General features: G+C 44.2%; 1 protein-coding gene across 1 annotated transcript in view; it reads right to left on the bottom strand.

Moving 5' to 3' along the window:
- Positions 1 to 17,498, bottom strand: part of LOC140083219 (sialoadhesin-like) — a 50,508-nt gene extending 33,010 nt beyond the window's left edge. The window contains exons 1-5 of the mRNA XM_072126363.1: positions 17,348 to 17,498; positions 13,296 to 13,357; positions 10,115 to 10,471; positions 9,027 to 9,323; positions 2,388 to 2,651 (exon numbers count right to left, since the gene is read on the bottom strand). Of these exons, the coding sequence (XP_071982464.1) occupies positions 2,388 to 2,651; positions 9,027 to 9,323; positions 10,115 to 10,471; positions 13,296 to 13,341 (964 nt within the window). The 5' untranslated portion in view covers positions 13,342 to 13,357; positions 17,348 to 17,498. The remainder of the gene's footprint in view (positions 1 to 2,387; positions 2,652 to 9,026; positions 9,324 to 10,114; positions 10,472 to 13,295; positions 13,358 to 17,347) is intronic.
- Positions 17,499 to 19,921: the final 2,423 nt, after the last annotated feature.

Genomic DNA, 19,921 nt, shown 5'->3' with positions numbered 1-19,921 from the left:
CAGTGGCAAACTGAGGTTCCTTGGGCCAACCAGAAGAAATATTCTAGGGCCCACCTTCCATCAACCCCCAGGACAATAAGCCGCTAGTAGCCACCAAATGTGTTTGTCTAAAGCTGGATCACTGAGGCCTCTTGTGTGAAAGTCTGGATCATCTTGGGGATCTTCTCGAAAACACCGGTCAGATCCTGGTTATCACTGATAAATAACATCAGACAATGCAGAGATATCCTCCATGGTAGCACCCACTTGTCAATTTATCAAGATGTGTTGACTTTTTGGAAAAAATTATAGAATCTGTAGAAGCTGCTATGTAATACAGGATGGGATGATAGTGACCAATAGCCTTCACAATCTTCTGGTTGGTTTTGAAGCAGTCAGCACTTTCAGGAACACTGTGGACACTAAGGCTACATTCACACGAACGTATGGGGGACGTATATACGGCCGATATACGTCCCCCATACACTCCTATGGGCGCACGGCACCCTACGGGAGCGGTACGGTGCCGCACACGTGCGGCACCGTACCGTTCCGTACCCGGGAGAAAGATAGGACCTGTCCTATCTTTCCCCGTAATACGGCGCCGTGCGCCATAGGTTGCTATGGAGAGGGGCGGGGGTGAGCTGCGCTCACCTCCTCCTCCTCTCCCCGTACACTGCCGTTGCCCGCTACGGTACGGTACGGGCGGGCAACGGCAGTGTGAATATAGCCTAAGGCTTTATCCAAACAATGAACCAATTATATGCATTTGGGGAAGTTATATATTTCTACATATTTGCATGTAAAGAGAAATTTTAACAATCTACAGACACTGAACAGGCAGGGGGTGCTGAGTTTTCTGAGCATCCAAAATAATTGCACGGGATCACAGCTCAGGAAAAAGAAAAACCTGCTTCCATAATACATTTCCATGATTAATTAAGGGCACAAGTGTGAAAAATGACAACCAGCAAGTTTTAGGTCCTTCAGACTCCACTTTGTTATCAGGATTCTTATTCATTTTTTTTAAAATCCTAGTTAATTTCAAATCCGAGAATTTTTGTTGAATTTTATTTAATTTTAGCTTTATTACATTTTTGAAACATCACATTTGGATTCATAGCTTACACTTCTGCAAATAAAAAAAATCCTCATAGTCAGCATTTTAAATCCCGGTTTCATTTCTCCAAAAATTGTATTAATTAACATTATTTTTTGAGTCGGTACATATATTTTTTTTGTATTCTGCAGTTGTTACCGAATGACTTGAATTCTAACTTTTTTAGGTTAATATGATTTGCTGACTTCTATATTGTATGTAGAGAAATTATTATATTTCATAAGTTAATGTATCTTAAAGGATATCTGCCACCAGGATCAAGAATTGTAAACCACACTGACATGACAATTGTAAAGCACACTGACATACCGGTATCTGCCCCCCCTCCCCCTCTGGCAAGATCTGCTCTTCTTTTAGGTTCTTATGTCCTAGTATTTTTTAAAGGCTTTAAAAATATGCAAATGAGCCGTAGAGCCCAGTAGGCTCATCTGCAGAACTTTTTAAAGTTTTCATAAAAACAAGGGCATAAAAAGTGACAAGAAGAGTAGAGTCTGCCAGAGGAGGCACACACCAGTATGTCAGCGTGGTAGGTGTACAATCATTCATCCTGATGGTAGATTTGCTTTAAATAAATAGAATAACACTACCTTAAAGTTCTTATCCTGGAAACTCCTATTAAACATAATAGACATTAGCTCCAAGGACAATCCAGCAAGTCACGTGGGGGTCGGTTCAAATGGTCCGAATTACAATCTCCTTGATTCTGCTGACTGGCAGGAGAAGTGAGTAGGGGGAGATGGAGGGAGGGGGATGAGTGAGGAGGAAGGGAAGATGAGGTGAGGAGACGAGAACTCGGGCCATTGGAACTAACTCCTCCCATGCGCCCGTGGCTCCAGATCCTTTTTGGTTCAAACCCATTACCTGGCTCCTTGCCAGCAGTATGTGGTGAGTCCCGAGGAAAGAGCTGCAGCGAGGTTGTGCCTGTGTCAATCTCCTCTCCTCCAAAGTCATGCAGATCCCTCACCCCTCGCAATGTCCTGTCATGTGCAGTGAGCAGGCAGGGGAGGGGGATGATGTGGGGTAGAGTAATAATACATGAGGAGACACAGGCAGGCACAGACAGGCTGCTGTGCTTTCCTCGGGACTCACCACATACTGCTGGCAAGGAGCCAGGTAAAGTGTTTGAACCAAAAAAAAATCTTCAAATAGGAAGAATTTGAGGCAAACTCATTGGAAAGTTGATCTGTATAGTCAAATTTATCATTTTTAGTCAAAGTCTAATGTTCATGACCAGATAGATTTTATTTGCGGGATTTGAAAGAGTTATAATTACTAGGACATTACTCACAGAATACAATCAGTCGGGCGATATCTGACGATGCTTGACCCAATGGATTCTCCGCCTCACACCGATACTTTCCATGGTCGTTCCTGGACAGGCTGCTGAATGTTATAACCATTTCTTTGGAAATTTGCTGTCCATCCTTGTACCAGGTGTAAGTGGTCACTGAGGGGTGGCTGCTATTGACCTGACAGGTCAGGGTTACAGGATCCCCCTCTTTGATATTTCCAGAGGGAGGTTTCAATCTGATGGTCACACCTTTTGGGGCATCTATGGATGGATTTATGTAGATCAATGAGAACACAATATTCCATATTTCACATTACATGTTAAAGGGGTGTTTTTATGGGAATGCGATGCTGGAAAAGAAAGATAAGTACTTACCTCCCTTTGGTTCCCAAATCTTGTGATGTGAGATTCTTCTGTGACCCCTGGGTCAAAAGCGTCAGAGGTCACTTGTGCACTGGGGTGAGAAGGTGGCCACAGAGGTCACATAAGATAAAACAATCACATCACTGCTGAATGTCCCCCCTCCTTCCCGTGACCTCTGTAGCAACTGACTGGAGCACAGACCAGAGCACCATGGCACAAGTATGGGAAGTCAGATGGGGGTAAGTATCCTTTCTTTTTTCTAATCCCCAGACCTACTGGCCCTGTTAAATTCCATATACAGTGGGGACAAAAAGTATTCAGACTCCTTTAAATTTTTAACTTTTTGGGTCATTGCAGCCAATTGGAAAGTTCAAAAAGTTTCTTTTTTTTCTCATTAATGTGCACTTAACAGATGATTAAAAAAAGAAAAGTAGGTATTGGTGCTAATTTATTAAACAAGAAAAACTGAAGTATCACATGGTTATAAGTATTCAGCCCCTTTGCTCAGTGTTGAGTGGAAGCAGCTTTGGTGCTGGTGCAGCCAGGAGTCTTCTTGGGAATTATGAAGTTTTTCTCACCTGGTTATGGGGATCCTCTGCCTCGTCCTTGCAGATCCTCCCCAGTTCCCTCCCTCGGGTTGGATGATGAATGTTGTTGGAGGCCATTTTCAAGTCTCTCCAGAGATGCTCAATTGTGTTTAGATCTGGGCTCTGGCTGGGCCGGTCAGGAATGATCACAGAGATGTTCTGAAGCCTTTGCTATGTTATTTCACCTGCTTGCTTAGGGTCATTGCTGGAAGTTGAACCTTCGGCCCAGTCTGACGTCCGGAGCACTCTGGAACAAGGGTTTCATCCAGGATATCTTTGTTCTTGATCACATTCATCTTTCCTTCAATTTCAACCATTACCCTCCCCCCCATCCTATACCATGAGGCTGCCACCTCCATGTGTCCCTGTTTGGGATGTATTTGGCAGGAGATGAGCAATGCCTGGTTCTCTCCACCGTTTAGAATTAACAGCAATAAGTTTAATCTTTGTGTCATCAGAGCAGAGAATCTTCTTCCTAATAGTTTGGGAGTCCTCCATGTGTTTTGCACACTGTATGTGGCTTGCATTGAGCAGAGGCTTCCAGACTCTGCCATAAAGCCCCGACTGCTGGAGGCTGCAGTGATAGGTACAGGGGCGTAACTACAGTGGTAGCAGCCATAGCAGCCGCTATGGGGCCCGCAGTGTCAGGGGTCCCCGTCATCCGACCTGACACAATAAAGCATGGAGGATGTGCACCATTATATCTATATTGTACTGCACATGTTCAGCATAATATGTATATAACATATACTGTGATGTATGAATGTTGTTGGAGGCCAAGGTTACAAAAAAATTTCTGCAGCTCTCAAGGCTCCTAAGAGCACAGTGGCCTTTATAATCCATAAATGGAAGAAGTTTGGGATGACCAATAAATGGCCTCCAACAACATTCATCATCCAACCTGAGGGAGGGAACTGGGGAGGATCTGCAAGGACGAGGCAGAGGATCCCCATAACCAGGTGAGAAAAACTTCATAATGCAGTATCTGTGATGTGTATATGGTGTCTATATACCTTGTATGTATGTATGTGTATATGCACATGAATGTATTTATATGTGACTTTAAATTGCATGTGTGAGTATACTAATATGTATATTTTTTAAGTGGGAAGGGGGGGGGGCCCATGCAGTAGCCTGCTAGGGGGCCCTGTCTCTCCTAGTTACGCCACTGGATAGGTAATTCCCATCTCTGGAGCTCAGCCTCAGGGATCTTGGATTCTTCTTTATCTCACCAAGGCTCTTCTTCCACAGCTGCTTAGTTTGGCTGGATAGCCAGGTCGAGGAAGAGTTGTGGTCATCCCAAACTTCTTCCATTTATGGATTATAAAGGCCACTGTGCTCTTAGGAGCCTTGAGAGCGGCAGAAATTTTTTTGTAACCTTGGCCAGATCCGTGCCTTCCACAATTCGGTCTCTGAGCTCCTTGGGCAATTCCTTAGACCTCATTATTCTCATCTGCTCTGACATGCACTGTGCAGTCTGTGGTCTTATATAGATAGGTGTGTGCCTTTCCTAATGAAGTTCAGTTTAATTAAACACAGCTGGACTCCAATGAAGAAGTAGCACCATCTCAAGGAGGATCAGATCAGATCAGCGTCTTTATACTTCCGAAATGTGATATTTTAATTAGCAAAAATATCTACATTTCTCTTTTTTGACAAAATAGGATGCATAGTATATAATAATTTTTTTTATCTTACCAATTGGCTTCAATAAAACAAAGAGTGAAAATGTAAAGGGGTCTGAATACTATCCGTACCCACTGTTGTGTAAAGGACATATATAAGCTGACCTGTATGAACTGTGATTACCCCCTACACGCTCACTGCTATATCCATTGTCGAGCTATGATTGGTGTATGAAGAGGGCTCACGGGCTAGCAACGATCGTCGGCGTTAACCCTTTGTTTGCCACCGGGAAACACCCCAGCACCGTTTAAAAGATGGCAGCGTCCACGTCTTTGTTGAGGTTGCCTCTCCCCCGAGCATCATGTACTGACTTAAACTATGGAGAGGGAAACTGGTCCCAAAAACAGGGTTTTTTTGCACGCGTCGGGTGCAGATGCACGGAGAGGGCTCACGGGCTGAGCCCTCTCCATGCACCCCCACCCAACGCCCACAAAGAATCAGTTTTTGGGATAATCTGGCACATTTATTTACCCGATCCATTCGCGACCCAGCCGCGCGTTGTCCGAAGTGGCCTTCTTCATCCCGGTGCATGTGAGTGCGTGTTAAGCGACACAAATAGTTTTTTAAATACTGTGGTTTTTCCGAATCCGTCGGGTTTTCCGATGGCCACGCCCCCCGATTTCCATCGCATGCAAGCCGGCTCCGATGCGACACAATCCGGCACCAAAAACCCGGGGCAATTCAGGGACAAATGGCGCAAAATGGTAACATTCGGGAAACCCGGCGATTTGGCCCCTTAGTAAATGAGCCACAATATTTTTAAGAATATGAAAACTGTTTCTCTCAGTTTCATATAATATTCAGGCTCTACCACTATCCCTACCTGTTAAATACAATAGATTACTATTATTATACAATAACCTTCTGAACAGGTTATTGACCAATCCCAAATTGCGTACTTTTTACGAAGACATAAAATTGGCCGCTAAGTTTAGACTAAATTTTCTACTAAATGTGGAAAGGGCAATAGCGGGAACTATAACTGGAATGAGGGCACAAAATAACATTAAACTAACATGAGAGATGAGTTGAGAAGGGTGACTTTGCAGTCCGGTTAGGGGGTGGAGCAGTCTGGTTAGGGGGTGGGACAGTATGGTTAGGGGGTGGAGTAGTCTGGTTAGAGAATGGGGCAGTCTGGTTAGAGAATGGGGCAGTCCAGTTAGGGGTGGGGCAGTCCGGTTAGGGGGTTGGGCAGTCCGGTTACAGAGTGGGGCAGTCTGGTTACGGGGTGGGGCAGTCTGGTTAGGGGGTGGGGCAGTCCGGTTAGGGGGGGCAGTCTTGTTAGAGAGTGGGGCAGTCTTGTTAGAGAGTGGGGCAGTCTTGTTAGAGAGTGGGGCAGTCTGGTTAGAGAGTGGGGCAGTCTGGTTAGAGGGTGGGGCAGTCCAGTTAGGGTGTGGGGAAGTCCAGTTAGGGGGTGGGGAAGTCCAGTTAGGGGGTGGAACAGTCTGGTTAGAGGGTGGGGCAGTCTGGTTAGAGGGTGGGGCAGTCCAGTTAGGGGGTGGGGAAGTCAAGTTAGGGGGTGGGGAAGTCCAGTTAGGGGGTGGGACTGTCTGGTTAGAGAGTGGGACAGTCTGGTTAGAGGGTGGGGCAGTCTGGTTAGAGAGTGGGGCAGTCTAGTTAGGGGGTGGGGCAGTCTGGTTAGAGAGTGGGACAGTCTGGTTAGGGGGTGGGGCAGTCTGGTTAGAGAGTGGGACAGTCTGGTTAGAGGGTGGAGCAGTCTGGTTAGAGAGTGGGGCAGTCTGGTTAGAGAATGGGGCAGTCTAGTTAGGGGGTGGGGCAGTCTGGTTAGAGAGTGGGACAGTCTGGTTAGGGGGTGGGGCAGTCTAGTTAGGGGGTGGGGCAGTCTGGTTAGAGAGTGGGACAGTCTGGTTAGGGGGTGGGGCAGTCTGGTTAGAGAGTGGGACAGTCTGGTTAGAGGGTGGGGCAGTCTGGTTAGAGAGTGGGGCAGTCTGGTTAGAGAATGGGGCAGTCTAGTTAGGGGGTGGGGCAGTCTGGTTAGAGAGTGGGGCAGTCTAGTTAGGGGGTGGGGTGTATGGTTAGGGGATGGGGAAATCTGGTTAGGGACTGGAGCAGTCTGGTGCTGTACTAATTATTTATCTTGTGATGTGGAATTATGTAAAATGAATGTCTTTACAAACACTTTGTATAAGAAATATTATGATAATTCTCTATTTCATAAAAGAAAATGTTAATAAAGATCATTAGATTATAAAAAAAAAATAACAGGAAGGGGAGGGGAGGGGAGTCATCGGGGGTGGGGGAGTGATCGGGGGTGGGGGGAGTGATCGGGGGTGGGGTGAGGGAGTTGGATGCTTCTTATAACAACAACCTATCGCCTTATATTATACAAAATACAATTATAGTTGTGTTTCTAATACAAAAATATCAGGAGCCGGAATATTAATACATAAATATAAAAATGTATAAATATATTAATAGCTAAATCTTCCAGTTTGTACTTTTGTAGATGTTATAATGTCAGGCCTCTATCACGTCCCCCTCCCTGTTCTTAGATATTAAAGCATAATGTCCCCTCTATATGGAAGACCCCATGACTCCTTCCTTCTGAATGTGAAACGCGTCGTCTGTTTTTACCTCTGGTCTTAAGTCACTTTCTCACTTTTAGATTTATCCTCTTTATTCCCCGAGAGATTTATCCATGTTCAAGTCATCCAGCACCAGCTGAACCGGCAGTTTTTTGTTTTTCCGCTTTCATTTGGGGGGGGGGGGGTCTACCTGACTACAATACCCATTGTATAATGCACCATAGGAAACTCCCTGGTGAAAGATTGTAAGTGAAAATCCCCCAAAATATAATAATATACATTCACCATTCAAGTGTACATTTGGCTCATACTGATATGAGGGTAAATGTTGTACATAATAGGAGTAGTAGTACTGTGCTGTGCTCATATATACAGGATAGGAGTAGTAGTACTGTGCTGTTATATACAGGATAGGGGTAGTAGTACTGTGTTGTGCCCATATATACAGGATAGGAGTAGTAGTACTGTGCTGTGCCCATATATACAGGATAGGAGTAGTAGTACTGTGCTGTTATATACAGGATAGGGGTAGTAGTACTGTGCTGTGCCCATATATACAGGATAGGAGTAGTAGTACTGTGCTGTGCTGATATATACAGGATAGGAGTAGTAGTACTGTGCTGTGCTCATATATACAGGATAGGAGTAGTAGTACTGTGCTGTGCCCATATATACAGGATAGAAGTAGTAGTACTGTGCTGTGCCCACACATACAGGATAGGAGTAGTAGTACTGTGCTGTGCTGATATATACAGGATAGGAGTAGTAGTACTGTGCTGTGCTCATATATACAGGGTAGTAGTAGTAGTACTGTGCTGTACCCATATATACAGGATAGGAGTAGTAGTACTGTGCTGTGTCCATATATACAGGATAGGAGTAGTAGTACTGTGCTGTGCTCATATATACAGGGTAGTAGTAGTAGTACTGTGCTGTGCTCATATATACAGGATAGGAGTAGTAGTACTGTGCTGTGTCCATATATACAGGATAGGAGTAGTAGTACTGTGCTGTGCCCATATATACGGGATAGGAGTAGTAATACTGTGCTGTGCCCATATATACAGGATAGGAGTAGTAGTACTGTGCTGTGCTCATATATACAGGATAGGAGTAGTAGTACTGTGCTGTGCTCATATATACAGGATAGGAGTAGTAGTACTGTGCTGTGCCCATATATACAGGATAGGAGTAGTAGTACTGTGCTGTGCTCATATATACAGGATAGGAGTAGTAGTAATGGAATATGTCTATACTGTAAATGCAGGATAAGTTGTGATCTGCTCATATGTACAGGTTAGGAGTAGTAGTACAATACTGTATATCTGTATATATTGTATATCTATATTGTCACCCTACCGATGAATATAGAGGTGAAAATGGGCCTGTTTGGTCTTTGTCCTTTTTAACTCCAGAACACAGGACCTAGATGTGGGCTCCAAATTCTGACTTACGTGCAACATTGAGAGTGATTTCTTTAGTTGTCCTTTTCTTCCCAGTAGACACTGCACACTGAATTTTTTTCCCATGGTCCATCCAGGTGAAGCTTGTGGTCAGGTTCCTGGTAAAAAGAACCCCGCTTGTGTCCATCTGTACGGCGTAGGGTAGGTCTGAGCTCACCGAAGAATAACCAGTCCATTCTAGTAACACCGAGCCATCAGGACAAAAATACGGTGTCGAGCACTGAAACGTTACTGAAGAGCCTTCATTAATTTCTGGTGGAACCATAACCTCTGGAGTGAGGAGATCCTCTGCAAAAAGGGTTACATTATGAAGACAGGCCCACAAATTGGAGGCATATCCTCACACTGCTGTGCACTTAGCTCTCCTCCCTAAATTCTGCTTTGAACATGAGCTGCAGTTGACTTCTTGTTGAATACTAAAACTGTGTGGAAATTCAGTGCCAAAAAAAATTCAGAACAAAGCAGTGTGAGGAAGCACCCCAGAAGTTACGTCCCTAGAATTTAGATCCCCTAGAATAAAATATTCCCTAGAATATTAGGAACAAGGACATTACTATAAGCAGTGTCGGACTGGCCCACCAGAGAACCAGAGGATCCTCCGGTGGGCGCTGGTTCAAACCAATACTGAATCTCAGAGGTCCAGCAATTTGTTGGCTGCTGGCCTCTATTTCCTTTCGGATGATGAAGAATGAGTCCACAGGAACCCTAGTCAGACACTGACTATAAGGACTACATTGTGAAAATAGTTGATAAACTACATTTCATTATAATAGAAGTATTCCAGTGAACTTGTAAGACAATTGGCCACCGGAAACAAGGGTTGTAAAAATGGTTTCCGCTATGGCTCCGCCATCTTGTGCTAGAGTTCTTGTGCTGGAAGTGTTGGCATTGGAAGAGGTGAAATGGAAAGAGGTAAGTACCTTTTTTATCCTCCACCTCCATTACTGCTGGCCAGGGCATTTTCCAGGCTAATTGGAACACCCCCCCCCCCCAATAAGTCAACAGCTTTTATAGAGAAGTAAATTGTGAAGCCTTCATAATATCTTCCCCTCCGCAAGTAGCAGATTCTGGTGACTCACCTGTCACTTCCAACTGGACCACATTTCTTTCTGACCATTTATTGTTATTAACAATCTCAAATCTGAAATTATACACCCCGGAGTCCGATGTTTGGAGGTTTTTGATTAGGATGGTGCAATTTTTGGCCGTAGTGTCGCCCACCGATTCCATGCGGCTCACAAACGCCTGATCTACTGGGTCAGAAGGATGGTACACTAGCTTTCGGTTACTGTTAAAGTCTTTGTACCAAATTTTGACAATTCCATCCAGAGCTTGAACATCACTTGGGTAGTTAAAGGTGCATGGGATGACGGCACAGGACTCGGAGACACCCTTCACGTTATTGGGGTAAAACACTCCCCAGTCGCAGTAAACACCTAGAAAGATGAAGGTTTATATCAAATATTTTATTAATTAATCTAGTAGAGTCATTCTTAAAGGGGTTTTTACTGTCATAAAGAAAACCCAATGACTCGGAGGAACTGGGGGCTGGATATATAAAAAGTACTTACTTACTTCAGCTGCATGGTCCTGTGGTTGTGTTTTGTTGTCCTCTCCAGTCGGGCTGGAAGTGTCAGCTGTCACATGACCACTGCGATCACAGGAGGGAGAAATCTGATGTCTCCGCTCTGTAAGCTCCGCGGCCATGGTTTGACCAGAGCAGTCATGTGATCACCAACAGTTCTAGCCAAGTGTAAGGAGTCAATGAGGAGTCAATAAGACACAGTGGCCTCATGCTGCAGAAATGAGGAGCCGGGGAGAGCTAAAGACCAAGTAAGTCTTTCCTGTAAGTTAAGGTTTTCCACTATATAACTCTAAAACCACTTTGGTAGATACATTTGAAAGAAATCCTGTAAAACCTTATGGGGGCCTATGTAGGAAAGCCAAAAAAATTAAGTGTACTTTCTCTCCCACGACTGCCAATCTCAGCATGAACAATGGGATCTTGGTATACCCTTTGGCGATCAGTTGCCTTCTTGGACCATGGGACATGACTTGTAAAGCAAGAGCAAGGGACTAGAGATGAGCGAGTATACTCGTCCGAGCTTGATGCTCGTTCAAGTATTAAGGTACTCGAGACGGCTCGTTGCTCGGACGAGTATTTCCCCTGCTCGAGATCGAGCATTTAATTTAAAAAACACAGTGAAGAACAATGAAGAATAGAATAAAAACAGTGAACACAGTGAACACAGGATCATTTAAGTGAAAAACACAGTGAAAAACACAGTGAAGAATAGATTACAGATGTTCGGCACATCTGCTTACTTGTCGGAAGATACGCGCGGAACGGTGCAAACAAAATAGTATGTGAAGAACACATTGAAGAACACAGTGAGCAGCACAGAGACACCAGGGAGCAGCACAGAGACACCGGGGAGCAGCACAGAGACACCGGGGAGCAGCACAGAGACACCGGGAAGCAGCACATGGAGACACCGGGGAGCAGCACATGGAGACACCGGGGAGCAGCACATGGAGACACCGGGGAGCAGCACATGGAGACACCAGGGAGCAGCACATGGAGACACCAGGGAGCAGCATATGGAGACACCAGGGAGCAGCACATGGAGACACCAGGGAGCAGCATATGGAAACACCGGGGCAGCGCATGGAGACATCGGGGCAGCTTATGGACACATCGGGGCAGCACGGAGACATATGGGGCAGCAAGGAGACACATCGGGGCAGCACATGGAGATACCTGGGAGCAGCACATGGAGACACCGGGGAGCAGCACATGGAGACACCGGGGAGCAGCAGATGGAGACACCGGGGAGCAGCACATGGAGACACCGGGGAGCAGCACATGGAGACACCGGGGAGCAGCACATGGAGACACCGGGGAGCAGCACATGGAGACACCAGGGAGCAGCACATGGAGACACCAGGGAGCAGCACATGGAGACACCAGGGAGCAGCACATGGAGACACCAGGGAGCAGCACATGGAGACACCAGGGAGCAGCATATGGAAACACCGGGGCAGCGCATGGAGACATCGGGGCAGCTCATGGACACATCGGGGCAGCACGGAGACATATGGGGCAGCACGGAGACACATCGGGGCAGCACATGGAGACACCGGGGAGCAGCACATGGAGATACCGGGGAGCAGCACATGGAGACACCGGGGAGCAGCACATGGAGACACCGGGGAGCAGCACATGGAGACACCAGGGAGCAGCACATGGAGACACCGGGGAGCAGCACATGGAGACATCGGGGCAGTGCATGGAGACATCGGGGCAGCGCATGGACACATCGGGCAGCACGGAGACACATCAGGGCAGCACGGAGACACATCGGGGCAGCACGGAGACACATCGGAGCAGCACATGGAGACACCGGGGAGCAGCACATGGAGACACCGGGGAGCAGCACATGGAGACACCGGGGAGCAGCACATGGAGACATCGGGGCAGCGCATGGACACATTGGGCAGCACGGAGACACATCGGGGCAGCACGGAGACACATCGGGGCAGCACGGAGACACATCGGGGCAGCATATGGAGACATCAGGGCAGCACATGGAGACATCGGGGCAGCACGGAGACTTCAGTGGAAGAAGAGGAGCGTATCTCCCGACAAGTAAGCAGATGTGCAGAACATCTGTAATCTATTCTTCACTGTGTTCTTCACTGCGTTTTTCACTTAAATGATCCTGTGTTCACTGTGTTCACTGTTTTTATTCTATTCTTCACTGTTCTTCACATCTGCTAACTTGTCGGGAGATAATATACGTGCGGAACAGTGAAGAATAGATTGCAGATGTTTGCATACATCTGCTAACTTATCAGAAGACATTCTTTTTCAATTAAATAACACATTTTATTCCTGAACCATGGTCCCGTTGAAAAATGCTCGAGTCTCCCATTGACTTCAATGGGGCTCGTTATTCGAGATGAGCACTCGAGCATCAGGAAAAGTTCGTCTCGAATAACGAGCACTCGAGCATTTTAGTGCTCGCTCATCTCTACAAGGGACACCTTGGTCTGAGGATGCCATTGATTGGCCAAAGTGGGTCCCATAGGAACAGGAAATAGGGGCAGGAGCAGGTTTTCTGGCATCATATCACAGGGTTTATATTCCAGGAAAATACGTATCAATAAGAGAAAACTGGGAGTTTATGGGTATTATTAATTCTCAGAATTAATGATAAATTATGAAAACATTTAGCTCCACCAGTGATAGACAAATACCTGGGATGCCCAGAAGGACCAGAAGATATGACCCGAACGCCAGCATTTTCTCTCTTTAGTAACTATAAGAACATGAAATAAAAATTGATTTGACTGTAGATGGAAACAAATAATATTATCAAAATTCTAATTTTTTGATTAAGACATGTAACTTAAAAAATGTCTCCCTTTACAGCAATGTCCACCGGGGTTTCCTATAGAGTTAATACCCAACTATGTGTCCTATCAAGGTATATGCACCATATAGAGGAGGTCCCCTATAAGGTGCTATCCAATACAACTAAGGGCTTATTTCCACGAACATAATGGGAAGCGATATATACGCCGCATATTGGTCCACATTGACGTCTATGGCGCCCGGTCACAGTGCGTTGAGCACACGTTGTCTCACCGCACAATGACGGTGTACTGTGAGATATAGGGCATGTCCAGCACGTCCTGCACGCTGGTTCTGGGTGCGTATTGTGCGGACCATACACTGATGCATTCGTATCACTGGACCCATGCACATGTGTTTTTCAGAGATCAGTGAGGGGATTGTAGATAATTCAGAGCCTGTCGCTTGCCTTCCTATAGAGGACTATAAGAACATGAAAATATAGATGCCACACCGCTATCGAGTCTTTATTTGTGGACCCACCCATAACCAATCAAGTGTCATAATTTGTCAGCCTTTTGTTTTTTGTGGTTTCCCAAAAATGGTGAATCGGTATAAAGACAGCCATGTTTTTATGAACGTACGGATCAAGGAATGATTATACAGAGAGAAAAAATGGACCAAGAGCAGCACAGATTGTTTACAGGTCGTCTAAATTAGGGTTCAGAAAGAGAAGATTATGACAGCTCTGGTCTCTCCATGATTACACGGTTGCCCAGCAAAAAAAAAATCCCCTAGCAATAAAACTTAAAGCAAATCCACCATGAAAATTCTTCATGATAAACCAGGGACATTACAAAAATGCTAATGTGCGAGAAGGGCTCTGGGGGTGTTACCAGAGCCCCTCTGTGATGTAGCTTTGCAGGTTGCTACACTTTCCAGGAGCACTCCCCCATCATGTGCTGAAAGCTACTGCTGCCCTGTGATCAGGCAGAAGGAGGGGGAAGTGCTGAGGGAGTAGTGGGGAGAAATACAGTGTAGCAGCCTATGAAGCTACAGCACAGAGGGAATCTGGAATCCGTCTGGCTCATTAACCTTGTAAAAGCTGATTTTAGAAGGAAGGAGGCCATGGATAACAAATATAAGAAGATTATCACAGTCACAGTGCCTGGATTTATAGTAGGTTTATCATGATAAATTTGGATGATAGATTAGGGGTTATCTAAGAGGTTAAGCTTTTGTTATTGGTTTGAGATACATTTTGGAATTCATAGTTCCCTTATAGGTAGGAAATGGATGAAATAACTTTTTGTGTTTTGGAAACTCCAAACATGAAAATCCCTTGTAACTGTAATACTTTTCCTGACCAGTAGGTTCCATCAGAACTCAGTCATGGAGCAATAGAAGCGAGGCAGGTCTGATTAATCATGTCTTATAACTTTATTTTCTTTTTACTTCCAGATATTAAAAAAAAAATTAAAACTGACTAAAAATAGCATAACAATAAGACCCTATGTATCCCATTGAAAAGTCCAAAAAACTACTCTGTATACATAAATATTACCTTGTACAGAAAAATTGAAAATGTGTTCGGTCAAAAAACAAAGGAAATTTAGCATCTGCTTTAAAAGTGTAAAATCAGCGGTAAGTAAAAAAAAAAAAAAACAACAAGTGAGATCTTGTGAAAGTTCAAACCACCAAAAAGTGCACAGCACACTCCGGCATTGACCACACACTCACTTTGGAGGGGAAGTCAGGTCAGGTGGGGGTAAGGGACGTGAACTCTGATACTAACCTTAACGCTGGCCCTGACTACTTGACGACCACCCTAAATTACAACTTCCCAACTTGTTCCTTATGTTAAATAAGGTGAACAAGGGGAAAATGGGAAACAAAGCAGGAGTCAGCAGGACACTGCAGCAGGTCAAATATAAAGATTACAACATGATTGCAATGCAGTACAAAATCATAAAGGCAATGGATGTTCCGAGAACTAAGCAAAATTTAGGCAACTAGAAACCAGACACACAGAATAGAACCACTCAGGGAGGTAACCAAATATGTGGATTTACAAATGGAATACCGGTCTCCATGAAGCTTCATAGCTAAGCCAAGATAAAAAACACAAGGCTTTAACCCCTGCCTAACTCTCAGCCCAACACTGCCAATAGAAGACACAACAGAATACACTGATGATCCCGTGAATCCCCTCAGCAGAAGATCTAAGTACCAGAAGATCCATCGATGGACCAAGTGAAACAAAAGGCCAAAATTCAGAGATTTACTGGGGTCACAATCAGAGAATGCTTATGGTCAAGATTCTATCCAATTCACTAACATGACTTCAAATATTTCAGAGCAATGACACAATCTTTGGTCATGTAACAGCAGTCAGTGACGAAAACACCAAAACAAATACATGATGGTGAACCTGTGACCTACCATCCACTGAACCGATACGTAAAAAGAAGGGTTTGGCCTGATATTAGAATTTCTAAGGTCTTGGTCAAATCTGAAGGCCTGTGGGATACTATCCTTACATTTTTGGGTTTAGATTGCACATAATGGGAACAGACTTTTAGTTGACTAAGTAGAGATGAGTGGACCTGAACTTTCCGTTCAGGTTTGGGGGCGCTCCGGACATATTGCCAGATTGGCTTCGAACAGCCATTCCGCCATATTGATGCCACTAACAACTAGCCACGGCTTTGATTGGCCACAAGTGTCCCCTTGGTTTGAGGATAAACTGGGATTTGACTTCTTGGTCAAACCATCCTAACATGTCTACAACATCCACATCATGTAAACCAGTAGTTTAGTTTCCCAAATAACCATCTACATGGTTGTGTTAAAAAAAAAGCATTTTTACTTTCCTATTTCTGTAACTCTTGGAGCCTGCGCATTTTAGCAAGTGGAGCCGGCACAGTACACCCCGACCTCACTGCGCAAGTGCCGTAGGTGCAGCACGTGCACAATGAAAGTGGAATATTATACTAGCTTCAAAAGGAGGCACAGGATCTGCAGATGTGACTCCAATGTGCCCCATCAGACACATGTAGGTAAGTATAAGTCATTATAATCATTTATAATAAATGTTTGGTTTTTTTGAAAAGAAGGTTGCGCTAACTGATAAGCAGGTCATTATGGGACCTTTAATTGGTTTAGGGTCCCAAGTAGATCTGACAGGTCCTCTTTAAGACCTTTTACTGACCAATATGGTGATTTAGTGTTTCTAAATGTTCCTCAATTGCTACAAGTATGTGTTCAAATTGTTCTCTTATGTCACTAAGGGGTAACTAGGATCCCCCCTGAGTCCAGATACGACCTTCTACACCCACAACGGCAGAATCATGTGATCAGCAAACTGATGTGTGACCAGCCAGGAGGCCATTTTTCCAAATTACTTCTATAATGTTGATTTTCAGAATCTTATAGGAATGAATGAGAAAATGGGAAAACTCTCATCCCGTTCCCACATAACAGACCGTGTGAGCTGACGGGTCAGTTCGAGATCACATGACCAAACCGGGGTCTGGACAAAGCAAACAAAAGCATTATAAAACATAAAGGAAATGTTTTCCTGACACTTACATCACTTACGGTTATTCTATGGGTGGAATATAAAAAATTATTGGCACTTAAATACACATAAAAAAAACAAGAAAAGTGCTTTTAAAGAGTTTTAAAACAAAAAGCAAAACCTATTTATTTAAACGCTTTTGCATCTTCGTTCTCTTTTGCATTATTAGTTGAAGTTGTAGACTGAAAACCTTAGACTGAACTACTTACCCCTTTTAGCCCCACAAAAATAAATAAAAACAAGATTTTTGTTTGTGCAGCTACAGTTTTTTCTGCCTTTCCATATGTTATAATCAGGTACATCTTATAACCCAAAAATATCCCCCAAAAGTCCCTAATACTATTACAGCGTAAGGGATTTCTATGAATGAATTACCTTTCAGGAATATCTCAGCATTGCTCATCCGACCTGTTATCTTGTCACTTATCCCCGAGGCTTTATATTTCATGCCTAAATCTCATCCCTCTTCCTCTTTTTAGTTCCTGTCAGCAAAATCTAGATTCTTTTCTCTTGTTCCGAAATGAGGAAGAACCTGAAACGAGAGTCTAAATAATATCAATGAATAAGCCAAGGATAATTGGGTTATCAGATAAAGATTGGGCACCATTGCCATGGGGGGTACATGGTCTGTACAATGTTTAGTTGTGTGTTTTGTGTCACAGTAACATCTATGCCAGTGATTTTCAACCTTTTTTGAGCCGCGGCACACTTTTTATACTAGGAAGTCCTGGAGCACACCACCAACCAAAATAGCACAAAATGACACTAAAACAGTCATATTATACACATAGTTAATAATATAGATTCTACATTTATTTTACTCACTCAGTGTGAGACCTGGGCCTGATTTGATAAACACAAAAGGGATATCCTGGCAGGAATGGTGGAAAGACACACACAAAGCTCTTCCTCAACAGTTCTCAGTTTCTCCCTGTTTTTAGTATATGGTGCTGATTATTATGTGGCTCATATACTGCAAAATAAAGGGGTACAATGAGAAGTACTATGGCCATGAGGCCAGAGTACAAGTGCCAGCTCATATACTCAGCATAGTACTCCAGCCTCATGACTATAGTATTTCTCATTGTTATATGCAGTATACTGCTGGAGTACTAAAAGTACCAGCTCATATGCTGAGTATTCTGCCAACAGTTCATATACTCTGGCAAAAGCTTATATAGTCAGCATTATTGGTGGGCATAACCTTGGCGGTGGGCAAATGCGAGAGTCTCTCCGCTCTCAGGATGATGCGCCGGCCTCGGTGACATCATTTTGTCGCGCGAAGTTCAAAGCTTGCACATGTGTTATTGTACACGTCTCCTACATTGTAAGAAGCTGTGACTGCGCATCGCTGCACATTGCCAGGAAACAAAACACAGGGGGCACCGTAGTTTGGGGAACTTTCCCCGTGGCACACCCGACCATGTGTCGTAGCACACTAGTGTGCCAGGGCACACTGGTTGAAAATCACTGATCTATACGATGCCGGAGCCTGAGGCTACAAGTAGATCATTGCTCAGACACTTTCTCCATTGAAACCCTGAAAATTATTTTTACAGTTACCCTATGATTGGGTGCAGTCTAGCGGCCGACAGAATCAAAGAAGCAGGAAAAGTCAGAGAATCATAAGTTGATTTGCTGGTAGACGATGAATATTGTTTAGAAAATATATTTTTCAAAGTAAGTCTCACATTCAGTAAACTCTGAACCCTGGAGAAGTTAGGGAGAAGAGTTGCTTAAGGTCTCTTATGTTTGGAAACATGATGAGGTTGGGCTTGTGTAAGGGAGCCGTGTCCTGCTGGTGGCTTCTTTTCTTCTGTTAGTCCTGACTCTGTAGAGTCAATGGCCGATCTACCCCTGAAAAGGTCATCCAGACACCAACATTAGGCCGGTGGAACATGTGATAGAGAGATTATAGAAACATAGGTTGGCACTCACCTGGACTTTCTTAGCTGTACACTATTTGTCTGCCCCTAGATGATTCTATGGGTTAGATACGCGCTTGCTTCTTCTTGGAATGCTTCTTCTCGGAATGCTTCTTCTTGGAATGCTTCTACTCAGAATGCTTCTTCTTGGAATGCTTCTTCTCGGAATGCTTCTTCTCGGAATGCTTCTTCTCGGAATGCTTCTTCTCGGAATGCTTCTTCTCGGAATGCTTCTTCTCGGGATGCTTCTTCTTGGAATGCTTTGCGCCTCTTTGTTCTTCAGAGCAGCGAGTATTCTTGTTATTAGCTTACATGTTTTTACCCACATCGGTAAAAACAAGGACTAACTATTGGGGGGTAGTCGGACATGTCTATGGGGTAGTTTTGTCTGGAGCTTGCATTAAAGGGACATTCTCGTCCTTGTAGGTGAGTAGTCTGATCTTGAGGTCTTTATTGAGGTGGAATCTTGGGGTCTCTGTAGAACATACAGGGATTTGTATTTATAGGATAGGAGCTTTAAATGGAATGTATAGTCTATATTTGTTAAGCCTCTTGGTTTGTGATATGTATTTGTTCTAGAAGGGGGTCACGTACACTTTTTTCAAAAATTTATGAAATACAAAACCCAAAAAATTCCCCTTTCCAAATTTCAATGGGACTAAAGTAAAGAAAATGCATGGGACGATCATCTAGAAAGGGGCTTCTGGGGGCGAGATCTGTGGTGATCAGGTGGTTTCCATGGTGACGTAGCGTCGCCTGCTCGATAACAGCTTCTAGTTGGATTCATACAGTAATTTTCTGCAATGAAGCCAAATATAAATGTAATAAATGATATCACAATATAATATTAGAGAACTACATCAAATGACGAACGACTTCATGTTGTACCAATCTACCTCGATTTCTACAGTATAATACTCATCTATGCAATGGTGTCACATAGGCCCAATCTATGGTTTATACCCAAACCCGAAATGTTGGTTTAGATTCTCCATAGAACAATTCTTCATACACTCTTACTGAT

This window comes from Engystomops pustulosus, chromosome 1, assembly GCF_040894005.1.
Source record: "Engystomops pustulosus chromosome 1, aEngPut4.maternal, whole genome shotgun sequence".
Classification (NCBI taxonomy): domain Eukaryota; kingdom Metazoa; phylum Chordata; class Amphibia; order Anura; family Leptodactylidae; genus Engystomops; species Engystomops pustulosus.
The sequence above is the reverse complement of the archived record's forward strand: the minus strand, read 5'-3'. Positions and strand labels throughout refer to the sequence as shown.